The 14721-nt window shown below is 36.6% G+C and overlaps 1 protein-coding gene across 8 annotated transcripts in view; it reads right to left on the bottom strand.

The window, feature by feature from the left end:
• Positions 1-228: 228 nt before the first annotated feature.
• Positions 229-14721, bottom strand: part of LOC139980329 (uncharacterized) — a 46224-nt gene continuing 31731 nt past the window's right edge. For 7 of the 8 annotated variants that reach the window (XM_071991931.1, XM_071991929.1, XM_071991933.1 and 4 more), the window contains 5 exons: positions 12375-12499; positions 10623-10680; positions 8391-9303; positions 5945-6657; positions 229-4790 (listed from right to left, as the gene is read on the bottom strand). In XM_071991931.1, the coding sequence (XP_071848032.1) occupies positions 4726-4790; positions 5945-6657; positions 8391-9303; positions 10623-10680; positions 12375-12499 (1874 nt within the window). In that variant the 3' untranslated portion in view covers positions 229-4725. The remainder of the gene's footprint in view (positions 4791-5944; positions 6658-8390; positions 9304-10622; positions 10681-12374; positions 12500-14721) is intronic. The other variant, XM_071991928.1, reaches the window with a different exon arrangement.

Raw genomic sequence — 14721 nt, 5'->3', positions numbered from 1 at the left:
TTTTTTCATTTGGAAAATTGAAGGTTTATTGTCTGCATCATTGCTGGTGTTAGGGTTGATAAAATAACATTTCAAGGTAAATATCTTTCGGACGCAGTATCTTTCATTTGGTGGTAGAATTTTTTATAACTCTTTTCAAACAAGTCTAAGTTGTAAGGGAATCATAATTAAGGGAGTAAATGGAGTTGGACACCCACCTTAAAGAATACAAAGTAATTATCCACAAAATCCATAACTGTCACTCCTTGTTACAATCACCATTCAAAGATCAATTGTGCTACGTGATAATTAAAAAATCAACAGTTTAAATGTGAGTTCTCGACCACCCATAGTGAACACTTTTTGTCGTACAGGTTTAAAGAACATATCATCATATGAAATAGGTAAAAATAAAACAATGCCAGGATCATTGTTCACAATTGGTTCAAATTACTTTGAACAAATTGAAAAACCAAATGAAAATATTCATGGCAGTATTAAAAAATAAATGTACAAAGACAAAGATACCCAGCAGACAGAGTGCTAATATTCGATGCGAGATTAAATATCTTTATTTTCCGTACATTTTGCATACTCTATTCTTAAATACATTTTTGAATTCCCTGTGGTAAAATGTTTCCCCTTTTTAAAACTGATGTGTATTAAAATTATTTACATCAATGAAAGTTTGTTTTAAAGAGAAATAGACAGGTTAAAATAAAAATAAAAAGATGAAAGAATGTGAAGAGAAGAGAAGAAGATAAGTATATTTCATTTATGTTATGTAATGTACAGTAATTTGAAATAAAAGGAGTAAATGTGACAGGTATTAAACTGGAAAAGGCCATTCCAATGTGCATAACTTGTTTTCAAACCATAAACATGTGCAGTAAGAAAATATACAAATTTGGATAAAACCCTGTTTGCATGTTAAGTTTAGTATTTACAAAACGACAAGGCACAACCATTCCAAAAGGATACAGCCTCACTGAATGTTAGCGACATTTTAATTAGAATACAACCTGAACTAATAGTCAAACACTTTGAGAGAAAACAGCTTTTTGAATATTCAGAGGCCTTTCAAAGAATACAACCATTGAATCAGTGTAACAGTTTGAAAGGATAGATTTACAACTGAACTGAATATTCAGAGCCCTCTGAAAGCATACAGCCTCAACGTGTGTTGAAAAGCATTTGGCACGATGACTATTCAGATACTATGAAAGAAATTAGCAACTTAACATTCATTGAAAGAATACAACCATTGAATATTTGTAACATTTTGAAAGGCTAGAGTTACAACAGAACTGAATATTCAGAGCCACTGAAAGAATACAGCCTCAACGTGTGTTGATAAGCACTTGGCACAATGAATATTAAGAAACAATGAAAGAAATTAGCAAATTAAACATTCATTGAAAGAATACAACCATTGAATCTTTGTAACAGCTTGAAAGGCTAGAATAACAACAGAACTGAATATTCAGAGCCCTCTGAAAGAATACAGCCTCAACATGTGTTGATAAGCATTTGGGACACTGAATATTCAGACCTTATGAAAGAAATTAGCAAATTAAACATGCATTGAAAGAATACAACCAATAAATCTTTGTAACAGTTTGAAAGGAGAGAATTACAACTGAACTGAATATTCAGAGCCGTCTGAAAGAATACAGCCTCAACATGTGTTGATAAGCATTTGGCACAATGAATATTCAGACCCTTTGAAAGAAATTAGCAAATTAAACATTCATTGAAAGAATATAACTATCGAATCTTTGTAACAGCTTAAAAGGGTAGTAGTACAACTGAACTGAATATTCAGAGCCGTCCGAAAGAATCACCCTCGATAGGTAATATCCATAGGTAATGTTCATATTTGTGAAGGATATATGCATAGGAAGTATCTTCTTTTGTTTATGGAGATGGACTTTCTATGTCCTTATAATTAATCCTAGTTGTAGTAATAATGTAAAAGAATACAGCCTCACTGTATGCTGATAAGCATAATTTTAAGAAAAGTCACCCAAGAAAGAACCTGGGCACGTAAAACCAAACTACCAAACGACTGATCTGATCTCAACCCCAGTCTCTTTGCATAGAGACTGTGACTGTGTGATCATCGTCAGGTGTGTGTCACGATTCCCCAAGAAGGGGAACATAATGATCTAAGCCAAAACACTGAGAAGCGATACTGATACGCATTTTGCTCAATGAATCTGTAGACTCCTCTATGAAAGAAATTTAGCATATTAAATACTAATTACAAGAAATACAACCACTGAACCTTTGTAACACTTTGAAAGGATAGAACTACATCTGAACTGAATATTCAGAGCTCTCTGAAAGAATACAGCCTCACTGAATATTGGAAACCATTTGGTTCAATGAATATTTAGAATCTTTTGAAAGAAAACAGCATATTTCATTTTATATGAGAATATTACCATGGAATCTCTCTAACAGCTTGAAAGAATAGATTACAGCTTAAACTGAATATTCAGATCCAACTAAATGAATATTGATACTGATGTAATGATAACCATTGGGAACACATCCTGTCATTGTGTGGCATTTGAAATGGCTATTACTAGTTTACATAACTAAAGGAATGAATGTAAAGTAAATAGGCCATGTCAAAAGTTAAACTCTAACATACTGAAAGCAGGTATCTAGATTTGACTCAACTTTTTTTTGACTCAACTCAATTTTGGCATTTTGGCAAACAAATAAGCAGCATTGTAAAGGTGTTTGGAAGTTTCCATACCCTCCCCAACAAACAATCCAGCCCCCCCCCCCAACCCCTGCAATACCCCAGATTCTGATGTACATCACAGATGAATACATGAATGCCCAATACTAATGAGAAAATTAGTTGCTGTTTTCAATAGTTTTGAGCATTTATGAATTAATGATTTTCATAGTTATAATCATTTATGAAATATCACCTGTGAAAACCAATCTTGAACAGAACATCTCTTACATTGATTCTATATTAGTGAAAAAAACCACCAACCAATCATACTTCCTTGGCAGTATTAAGGGTTGCATCAATAAGACATCGTTTTTTCACAAAATGTCTGACATGTGAAAACAAAATTTTCATATTAAAGACAAAAATGTCATTTAAGTTTAATCTTGTCAATTTGTCCTTGTCAATCATGAAACAAAAGAAATACAGTCACTATAAGATGGAACACTTAAGTCATTTTATAATTGATATGAAATTGAAACCTGCAAACAGTATGTTCAATTATGCAAATAGAAATGATTTATTCCAAGAAGGAATACAGATAGTATATCTGTTGCTGCAGGTTGCCAGGCAGCAGATGGAATGAGGCATTAAATATGGCAGTGGAGCTTAAGGCCACAATTTATCAAATTTAAACGATATTACCATAACAACAGAGCTTTAAACTTGAAATGCATTCTGAAAAGTTGCTTCTAAATTGATAACACGCTTTGATGTTAATATCTTGCATATGAAACTGATATACAGGCCTAAAATTATGGAAAAAAATTAAAAAATCATGTTATTATAATTGAATTCTGTCACTCTTTATGGAAGAAGTTTAAGCAGGACAATGCTGATTATTCGTACACAAATATCTTACATTAATCGAAATTACTCATGTCCGAAATTAAAAAATTCATAATTTGTATAACTGTTTGCATGTATCGTCATTTGTATCCAGCCAGTGCTTCAAATGCCAGTGGCAAATACAATAAGTCTTTTCATTTGCAAGCATTAATTTAGCACCGTTTGTAATGTAAGTTGTTGTACAATATCAACAAGTCCTTAACCTAAAAACACGCTGTGTGTGTGTGTGAGGTAGAGATTCCTAGTTTTTACACCACAAAATGTGAGAAAAATCCTTTTCAGCCAACTTTTCCACATTTTTGCCAATATGAGGTCATTATTTGCAACTCACTGTGAATTTCCTTTAGTTGTTTCAAACTGATAGTTTTCCCATTTTATTGCTACCTTTTATCTAAGAATATCACTGAAAAATAGGCAATAATATGTCCAAAGTATGAAAGACATTAAATTGGTTGAATTTGGGTAAAAATATTTAAGGAATAAGGGTTCCTAGAAATATGGTTTCAGCAAACTAGCCTTTTCAAAGCAGTTGGTTTTAGGTTTTGTTTCTAAGGAAACTTACTCATGTTCCCCTTTTCATCAGATTCATGTCAGTAACTACTGCAATAACTCTCACAAGCATTACCTAATCTTTCATATGGGCTTAAATCTCATAAACAGTTTATGAAAATTATTACAACTTGGCTTTAGGAACAGCTCCTACAAATGTGTTGTAGGCCAAGGCTAAGAGTTGATGTTTTGAAGAAAAAAAAGTCTTAATTACCAGTTACATCTTTAAACTTCAAAGTTCATTTTGTTTCCAACTATACTCAGTCAGTTACATTAAAGCTAGTGATGATCATCAATATGCAGCAAATGATATTACATCTTCCTGACAACCCCTAACAGTGCTACAAGCCTCAATACACCAAGGCACAATTTCCCATACAAATTTGTGTGATAGGCTATTTACGATGCCAATGAAAATGGTTAAAAAGCAGCATAAATCCTTCTGTTTCTGCAGGACCCTTTGATGGCATCTCTGTCAAGTAACCATTTAACCTGTCCACAATTGAAAGTTGTGACTTCCATGCATCATAAATGTGTTCGAGATTTATTCCGATGACTTTGTCGCAGCGGGCATTTTCTAATCTGTATAATCATCATCAACTGGTTGAGCTAACTTGCTGTTGGGTCTCTTGAAATCTCATAATGAGTGCTTTTACTCCTCCTGTTGGTATAAATAAAAAACAAATATTAGAAGAAAGATCACTGTACTTAAATGCTATACACAGAGTGTTATATATGATATATGATATTTATTATTATTATACAAAAATAGTATATGAGTATATGATAACATATATATAAGTATATGTTACTTATATATATATAGTATATGATAACATATTGCAGCGATAGTACCATTCTAATGCACTACACAATTGCATACCAATTTTCAGTTGGTGAAATCGACACTTATGCGAATGTATTCAAATAAAGTTTGATGTTGCATAAATTACAGACATTTTCTGCTAGCGTAAAGTCTAAACTACCTGCTAAGTAATTTATATTTGAAGGTCGGCAGCAAAAGCTGGGACAAAATCACTGTTTGGACATTAATCACAGTTTTCACTGAAAAAAAAACAGATTTTTAAAAACATGATGGATACAAACCCTGGCATGAATAACAGAAAATTTTACAACCAACTTCAAATATCTGCTCAGTAGTATATGGATGAGAATACAGGAGGCATTCCTTTTATACTTTCAATGTTATCATGGTGATTGAATCTAATTATGCAAATATGAAAATATATATATATATATTTCCACAATTAGATTCAATCACCATGATAACCTTGTGAGTATAAAAGTTTATATATATATAATTGAAATTGTAGTGAGTTGGAAAATCCAGAACAGTGAAAAAACTTCCAGCCTCCACCGGGATTCAAAACCGGCCTCCCGCTTTATATGCGGAGACCCTAACCACTAGGCTCTAGATGTACCCTGATTGTATGTCCAGAGGTTCGAAACCAGTAAGGTTGTAATTCCACTGTAGGCTTTGGTCACCTGTATCGAACAATACTAGTTCTGTTTGGTGACATATTTGCCTTAAGTGTGTGTATATATATATATATTTATATATATATATATATATATATATATATATATATATATATATAGGAATATATATATATATATATATATATATATATCTATATATATCTATATATAAATATATATATCTATATATATATCTATCTATATATTCAACTATAAAGTTCTTGCTGATACCTTCTCTCCCACTACTCATAACATGCAATATCACTGAGTTGAGTTTTTTACTTCCATTTTGAGCTATAAACTAAGGCAATCTACCTATGCTCTTATTGTTGGAGTTTTCATCCTTGCTCTCCCTCCTGAGAGTTGGCGGTGGGGTGGTCTCCTTTGGAGGTGGGCTTCTAATTGATACATTCACTGTTTTAACCTTCACTGGAGGAGTCTGTCTTCTTGGTGTTGGCTTTATCTCAGGGGTGTCTTCTTTCACCTTTTCTACTTTGCTCTCGTTGGGGCTTGTGATCTTCTTCTCCGCTTGGAATGAACTTGCAGGAGTGGGTGTTGTGACCTTCCTCTCAACTGCGGTGGGACTCGAAGATCTGCTTGTATCCTTCTTCTCCGCTTGGAATGAACTTGCAGGAGTGAGTGTTGTGACCTTCCTCTCAACTGCGGTGGGAGTCGAAGATCTGCTTGTATCCTTCTTCTCCGCTTGGAATGAACTCGCAGGAGTGGGTGTTGTGACCTTCCTCTCAACTGCAGTGGGACTCGAAGATCTGCTTGTATCCTTCTTCTCCGCTTGGAATGAACTCGCAGGAGTGGGTGTTGTGACCTTCCTCTCAACTGCAGTGGGACTCGAAGAGCTACTTGTGACCTTCACCTCTGCTTGGAATGAACTCGCAGGAGTGGGTGTTGTGACCTTCCTCTCAACTGCGGTGGGACTCGGAGAGCTTGGTTTAGACTTTGGTAAGGTCCATCGAGGTGACCTCTTGATGAGAGCAGCTGGCTGCGAGGAAGTGAATGACTTACTTTGCAACCTAGATTAAGATAAAGAAAATATGGAATTCCTTAGATCCCACCTTCAGACTGATTAATCCAGCTATACATTCATACTATACATTACGTTACATTAGTGATACTTTTGTACATATGAGAACACAGATTCTAATTCAATTTTATACTAAATAAAACTAATGCAAAAACTGTTAGCAAACTGCTTATCCATTCGAGAGCCTGTGTAAGAGAATGTGTAAAAGTAAGCTGGCCTGACGTTCCGACCCAAGCAGGATCTTCTTCATTGAGCAGTTCCTGCTAGGAACAAAACGTCAGGCCCACTTACTTTTACACATTCAATTTTATACTGTCAAGTTTACACAACATATAAGATAAGAGCCTCTTTCGTCTCATTTTAATACTTGCCAACAAACATTTCATAAACAATGGATGTTGACAGAATCTGAGTATGATAAAACTAAGTACATCAAAGGCACTCTGCTCTATGCTCTATACTCAACATCATTAAAACATTAACCGGTTTCACATGATGATCCTTCATCATAACCTCGTCCCTTACATGACAAACTGTCCGAAGGTAGGGTAGGTGGGGAAAGTTTGCAAGAAGACCTGAGACGAGTAAACAGAGGAGCTGAGTGAATTGTAACAATTGAGATATCCTGCATGTTTACTTCCTGGTGAAATAATTACACTACAGGTCGGCTAGACTTGTATAAAAGCGTTAGTCTGTTCTCTTCAGACTCTTTTATCTCCTTAGTTTTTCTAATCGAGAGGCAGACAACTCTTCATGTAGTGATGCGCCAACTTGTCCATGCGAGTGAAAACTAGAATTATCTGTTCTTTAAACAACGATCAACCACCAGACCCCATCTGCTGGCAATTTGAGTACATCCACAGTCTACAGATAGTAGCTACAGTACCTTAGCAGAATGTAATGGTGTTAATCATAGATCATATAGACGATTAATCAATTAATCAACGATTAACCATCGCACCCTTACTGCTGGCAAGTTGATTACATCCACAGTCTACAGGTAGCAATTATCTGAGCAGAACAAGATGGTGTTAATCATGGATAATATATAGACGATTAATCAATTAATCAACGATTAACCATCGGACCCCTACTGCTGGCAATTTGATTACATCCACAGTCTACAGGTAGCAATTATCTGAGCAGAACAAGATGGTGTTACTCATGTATAATATATAGACAATTAATCAATCATCCCCAGGGAATGACTGAGAGTGAAATTTGATCAGCTTACTGGCACCTTCACCATCATACAAGGATCGACCAATTAAAGTACTTAATTACAGGTTTAACAGCTACACTAGAGCTTCTAAAGCTGAGGATCTTGGATTTGATCTCACAATTGCTGATACCAGGTATTGAGTTATAGGCTTACAGCTACACTGGAGCTCCTCAAGCCAGGATTTCAGGTTTGATCTCACAATTGCTGATACTAAGGTAGGTATATGCACCAATTTATCCAGGCCAAATTAAGCTAATCCAACAGAACACAATAGCAAAGCTACACTAATTCAAACCAACCCTAATACCAAACCCAATTCCTCAAGCACCCACCCCCCTTCCCAAAGAAAAGAACCGTTTTCCAAACCACGCTAACATTAAAACCAACCAATCCCCACTTTCCTCCCTCCATCCTTCCCACACATGCACAACCCCTAATAATTCAAAATGAACTTAAACAATGAACCACACCATTCCAACCCCTAACATTAAAAGGCTCACCTTAAGATCCTATCCTTCACAGACACTGGTCTGTCTTCATTGCCATTCAAATCCTTTGTTTCTTCCTTGTTAGATTCATCCTGTACAAAGCTCACCCTTGGCCTTGTTTGAGGTGGTGACCTCTGTCGTGGAGATGGACTAGGTTTCTGGATGATCACAACTTTCTTTTCCTCATCCTCTACCTCTACCTCTACTTGCTTAATATCCTCTACCTTTGCCTCATCCTCCTCCTTCTCCTCCTCCTCCTCCTCCTTGACATCATCTTCTACTCCTACTTCATTTGTCTTTTCATCCTCATCCTCTTTACTCTCAGATTTGACATTTTCAACTTGGACAATTTTGAAAACTTCATCATCCTTTAGGTTTACTCCTTCTGTCTCTTCAGTTTTTGTTTCTAGTCTAATTTCGTCGTCTGTCACTTCTGCAGACGTTTCTACCTCCATTTCAATTTGACCATGGTCACTTCCCTTCCCTTCCGACTGGCCCATAATTTCACTACTTCTCTCCATGCCCTCCTCGGCAGGGTTGTCATCTGCGACAAGTTCATCCACCTTACTTTCACTGATGTCTTCTTCCCTCGTTAGGTCTTGAACCTCATTCTGTGCTACATCTCCCAGACCATCCCCATTTGCATCCTCCAACTTAACACTTTGAGAGTTAAACATGAAGTTTCTGTCAGATTCCTTTATGGAGGCATTTTCTTCTTTATCGCTCAGACTGGAGACTTCGGTAGGTGATAGAGGTACCTCTACAGGGTCAATGTCATAGGTATAAGCTTCTTTGGACTCCTCGATTAACTGGTCTAAGATCCCATTTAGTGGTCGTTTCCCTTCTTTGAATCCTTCAGCATCCTTCTTCTCATATACAATGCTCATGGTGGATTTTTCTTCCATCTCGGTTTCTTCATCAATAGCTTTGGTAGAGACAGGAGACAAAATAAAAATTAAAATTCATTTGAGATGGTTAAACTATTATTATTAAACTGAAAGATACCCCAAAGATTTGAATTACAATGGATGTAAATACAACATCTTAACTGTACAATGTGATTAATAAAGTGTAAAAGCCCAACAGCACAAACTCTGACAGTAAAAAGTAGTCTGCAAATAAATAGGAGCATAGGAGCCATAGCAATAGGAAGGGAGTACAAACTTGAAATAGTGAAGTCAACAATGAACTAAATTTGGTAAGCTGGGTCCAAATCATCACTATCAAGAAATTCTTGTCTTTTGGGAGCTTACTTATATCAACTCAATATTTGTCTTTTGTCCAATGTATTGACTGAAGAAATATGCCAAAATTGATTCTTTCAAGGAGTTATTAAGAGTTTCATTCAATTGTTTGTCAAATCACATTAAATATAGACGTGCATTTTATTAACACACTGCAATGCTAGAAATGTACACAACTAGAGGAATTAAATAGACAGTGAGTAGCATTTACCAGTTCAAAGTGTTCAGTACACCATCAACAAACACCTTGTTGACATTTTTGTATGAAAGTGCATGATAATCAAAATTTGTTCTTTCACCCTTAAAAACTAAACTACCACTATCCAGGCTCTACAATATCATTAATGTAACAAAGCAACATACTTCAAACAAGCTTCTGACATTCAGAACTTGGGTGGCTTTCACGTACTGCAAGCCATGCATGCAAATGTTTGACCAATCAAAGCACCTGTGTCAAATTCGAGTTTCCCCTACTTTTCGTAGCCACTACCCAGCAACCCATTTTGGAATACCACCGACCCATGTCACATGCAAATGTCCCGCAAGCACTAATCAATCGTGCAGTACCATAGTTGCGCAGCATGCATTATCAACCAGCATGCCTTATTACCCAGCATGCCATTTTACCCAGCATGCTGTGCAATACCTTCACTTGCATGTGACGACCATCTTCTAATCATGGTATTTATATCGGTTATTTCAACTTCTTGATTTTCCGGCCAATCGTTTATCTGGACAGAGTCCTCCAGACTGCTTCTGTCTTCGCTGCTGTCACTGTCGGTGGAGGACGACATACTACTCTCCAGCTCGCACTCCTCCAAAGGTGGGTTCAGGCCTCGACACCACGAGGGAACCACCTTGTAAGTGTAGTTACCCAGGCGCCTCGGCCTCCCATTCAGCGTGGAGAACGCTGTGGCTGGCCGGCCTGGGGGCCTGGGGACCGGACGATTGATGAGATACGAGTAATCGCGATTGATAAATCTGTTCCTATTGGACTTACTTTCAGAGGCGAAGGAGAGCGAGTTGGCATCAAAATCAAAGGCTGTCGGAGTTGTCTGCTGCAGAGAGAACAAGAAACATGGACGGTAAGACAAACAAGACATTGTAGAATGATGTCCTCCTCTACAACCATGTTGGTGTTTCAATCCAGGTCAGGGTAGAGATAGCTTCAGGTGGGGAATAAATTACCTGAAATTGAGGCCAAGGTTATATCTTCAAAAGCGTGCAAAGTGCTAGTCTGTCACAGAAGCGTGGGTGTGAGTATTTCCATGTTGTTAACTTGGCAGCATCGTAATGTTCTTCTTCATGTACGAGTTCCTTCAATCTTCCCTGTCCACCATGTAATTGCATTGACTCTCACAATGATTAGCATCCAAGTGCGTATCTGGCCAATGTGAAATTTGATCAACTTACTTGAAGAGTCAAACAGGGAAGTCGTTCATTACTTTCAGAGACAAGGTTAAAATCTTGTCAACTTCAATTCAATATCAGACATGATTCTTTACTTTCTTACTTCAAGGGAAATATCACATCATGTCCATAGGGGGAAAAAAGGATGTCAAATTGCTTGGCAACAAGTTGTGCGAAATACTGTTCCTGGCCAACTGGCCACATATACTGTATGCATATTGGAGAGTACTATTTGTACACAGAACCAGGGTTGGAAAACATTGTGAACCATCAGAATCAGGTTTTTAATGGAAAATTGAGGTCATGAATTCATAGTGCAAAGGAATAAAACACAAAAATAAATGAAATATAAGAAGAAAGGAGAACAGAAAAAAAAAGTAATAAGAAAGTAATAAAAAAATATGTATATATCTATAACTGAATATGGGGCAAATTGGCTAAGTGTCCATAGTACTTTAACAACAATGATGGAAGGTTGCTAAGTAGTAACGCTGCAAATTATTATTCCAGTGACAGACAAATGTGACAGTTTAAACAGAGAAGACAAAGAATATTCTAGATATATATAAGAGCAAACTCCATCTGACTATCTTGTCCTTACTCTGGAGATGGTTGTCAAATTGAAGGCAAACTATTGTTGTCAGATATAAACCCCTTGCTTAGTCCAGGAATATGGAATACAGCAGTTTGTCTGCCATGTCATTATGGTACATAGGTTTTAAAAGCTCCACTTCCTTTGCAGCCTTGTTATATAATTATCCTTGAAATGTGACACAATTGAATAGTTCCTTAGCTGTCAATGTACTCTAAATTCTATTGGCTTCATCAAAAATGCAAAGACCCCTGGCATGCCTACATTCTTGAGTGCAAACGGGTACTACTGTTGGCGTGCTGCCTTAAAGTCGCAAGAAGGACAAAATGTTTAAAACCTGAAAGGCAAGAGCCGCTTCCACTTTTTCAAAATAAACAAGAATGACAAGACCATGTCGAATTTAATAGTGTGTGGAATAAAGTTATGTAAATTGCACTCTCTTCAAAACCAAATCTTTTTATTTTATATTTGACACAATGATACATTATGATACTCTAATGTTCGAATCCATGTTAAACTTAAAAATCTGGGGGGGGGGGGGTGGGGGAATCACTTGTTGTACAAATTAAATTTTAGAATAGCAAAAGGTAATTTTGGGGGGAGGGGGGAGGGGGGAGGGTGGAGGGGGAGGCTGGCATAGGATTTGAACCAGTGACCTCAGGTTCACAATAGAAAATACTTTAGGTTGAAATAAAAACTAGGTTCACAAAGGTAAAAAAAACTTCACAAACTATCGTGGAAATGGCTTACCTGAGGTGACCTGATTCTGCTGGAGGGTCTACGAGCTGACGGTTTGATGGCAATCCTATGTTTAGCAGCATCGCTGTTTAATGTTGGAGAGGTTGTGACCGAGTCAAAATCGCTGCCGCTCTGATCTATGGTAAATGTGAAGAGAAGGAAACTGCAGAATATAAGAGGGTATTTTTAATTCATACAAAAACTATTCAAATATTGTATGATTCTCTTTATGACACATATTCATAAATGTCTCATATGTTGCTGTTCTTTGAATTTACTCTTGGCCACAGCTGATAAACATGTAATAAACGAGTAAATTCCAATTTAGCCTCTTGGCTGAAAAAAGGCTGAATGCTCCTGAATTTTACCATTTGAGCAAATTACTATGTTGCCAACTGAAACTTCTTGGCATTACATTAATACATATGCTCTCCTTATAGAATCTAGTGTTCTCTGTCTAGGCAATGCACTGTTACTAATAACACACTGTTCCAACAACTCAGCCTTTACTTACATTCATTTCTCATACCATTCTTAACAAACTTCTAATGAATTAGGCTCTGTCTTATTACATACCGTACCTGAGCCTGGAAGAGCCTGCTCAGAAAATTATGCTTAGTGGAAACCTTGATTAAAGATGCAAATGACTTCAGTCAATGAATCTTAAAAACACAAAAATCCTTCTTTCTTTTTTTCCCTTTTTAAATTCTTTCTTTATACTAGGTGCTCTCTCAGCCACCATTTTACATTAACATTAATAACAAATTCTAAAAATATTAAGGTGCAAGAGGGAATTGCCATCACTAGCATACACTGTACTGTTTAAGATAAAGGAACAAATAATGAAGTTACATATAAACTGTATGGGAAGCGGCTTGATGACTTCACAATACTGTCCAAGAGAGACAATTCTTCCCGGGAGTGTAGGATCTAGGTGTTCATAATAAAGCTGTAAATAACTGCCACTTTTGGCAAAGTATGCCAATTTCAAGGCACTACAGTAGGTTCAAGTCTTGTAACCGGGGCAATTCTGCACGCAATGCTACCCAAAAATAGTGACCAGTGTTGGAAAGAGCAAACGAAGGGTGCAGTCCATGCTGCCCGGATTTCCTAAACTTGTTAATGAACTGTCATGGAGATCTGGGATGACTGACATAAATATGGCAGAAATAGTCATTCCGGCTGCGTTCTGCCACTTCTCATTTCCTTTGCTGCTATCGTGAGCATCCAGACTGCAAACTAAAATGTGTTAACATATGGGAATTCTGCCAATACAATTCCCTATAGATAGTTGCATGACCCAAACACGAGAGATTTATCGATTCCTTGACATGTTTATATGAGAACATTAAACGTGAAGAGTTGGACTGTCAAGCGATCAGCAATGTTTTTTACAGGAACGTAATAACTCCATGTCAGAAGTCAAAATGTTCATCCAGGCAAAAGTTTGGAATTAACAAGTTTGTAGCTTTGACCTCTGTTGACCCCAAATATGGTAGAAAGAAAAATAATACAATAGATTTCTTGCTAGCGAGATTGTTTCTGCATTAAATCAACAAAATTAAACTAATTGATAAGAAACAAGCAGCATGCATAAATTGCCATAGTTTACACTTAATTGGGCCTGACATTTGGAGGCCAAGAGCCAAACTTGCACTCTGTAAAATTACATTATGGTGCCTAACACAAACTGCTGTACGGTGACATTGAAAATAATAATTTGATGCCTTTCAAGGGATATTCAAGAGGTAGATTATGTGACACTTTTATGGAAAAAGAAAAAAACTAGTCAACACTGTTAGTTGAGAATGGTCAGGAAAATACACCTCGTACCAAATTTCACCATGTTGCATATATTATAAAATACACTTCTGCGCCAGATTTCACCATGTTGCATATATTATAAAAAACAGTACCAAATTTCACCATGTTGCATATCATAAAATACACACCATTACCAGATTGCACCATGTTGTACATATTATGAACAATATGTCTGTACCAGACTTCACCATGTTGCACATATAGCATATACTTCTGTACCAGATTTCACCATGTTGCATATAAATTATAGCATCACATAACTGATGAAGACAAGCACAATATAACACTCTACAATAGCTCACTAATCCATTGGCCATTTTTTAAGCTTGGTACATCATTTGTCTATCAGTACATACCTAGGAATAAGCCTAACAAGCATATTGCATCCACGAAGAGATTTCGCTGTCTCAAATGGCTAACAGTAAACTTATTTAGTTAATTGCACCTTTTTGGTTGGGAACATCCTAGTAGTGATTGTACTAATAAGATCATTTTTACTTGAGGAAACCTGGCAGAAATTACTGTAGCAAAGGAT

The sequence above is a fragment of the Apostichopus japonicus genome, chromosome 14, assembly GCF_037975245.1.
Source record: "Apostichopus japonicus isolate 1M-3 chromosome 14, ASM3797524v1, whole genome shotgun sequence".
Taxonomy (NCBI): Eukaryota; Metazoa; Echinodermata; class Holothuroidea; order Aspidochirotida; family Stichopodidae; genus Apostichopus; species Apostichopus japonicus.
The sequence above is the reverse complement of the archived record's forward strand: the minus strand, read 5'-3'. Positions and strand labels throughout refer to the sequence as shown.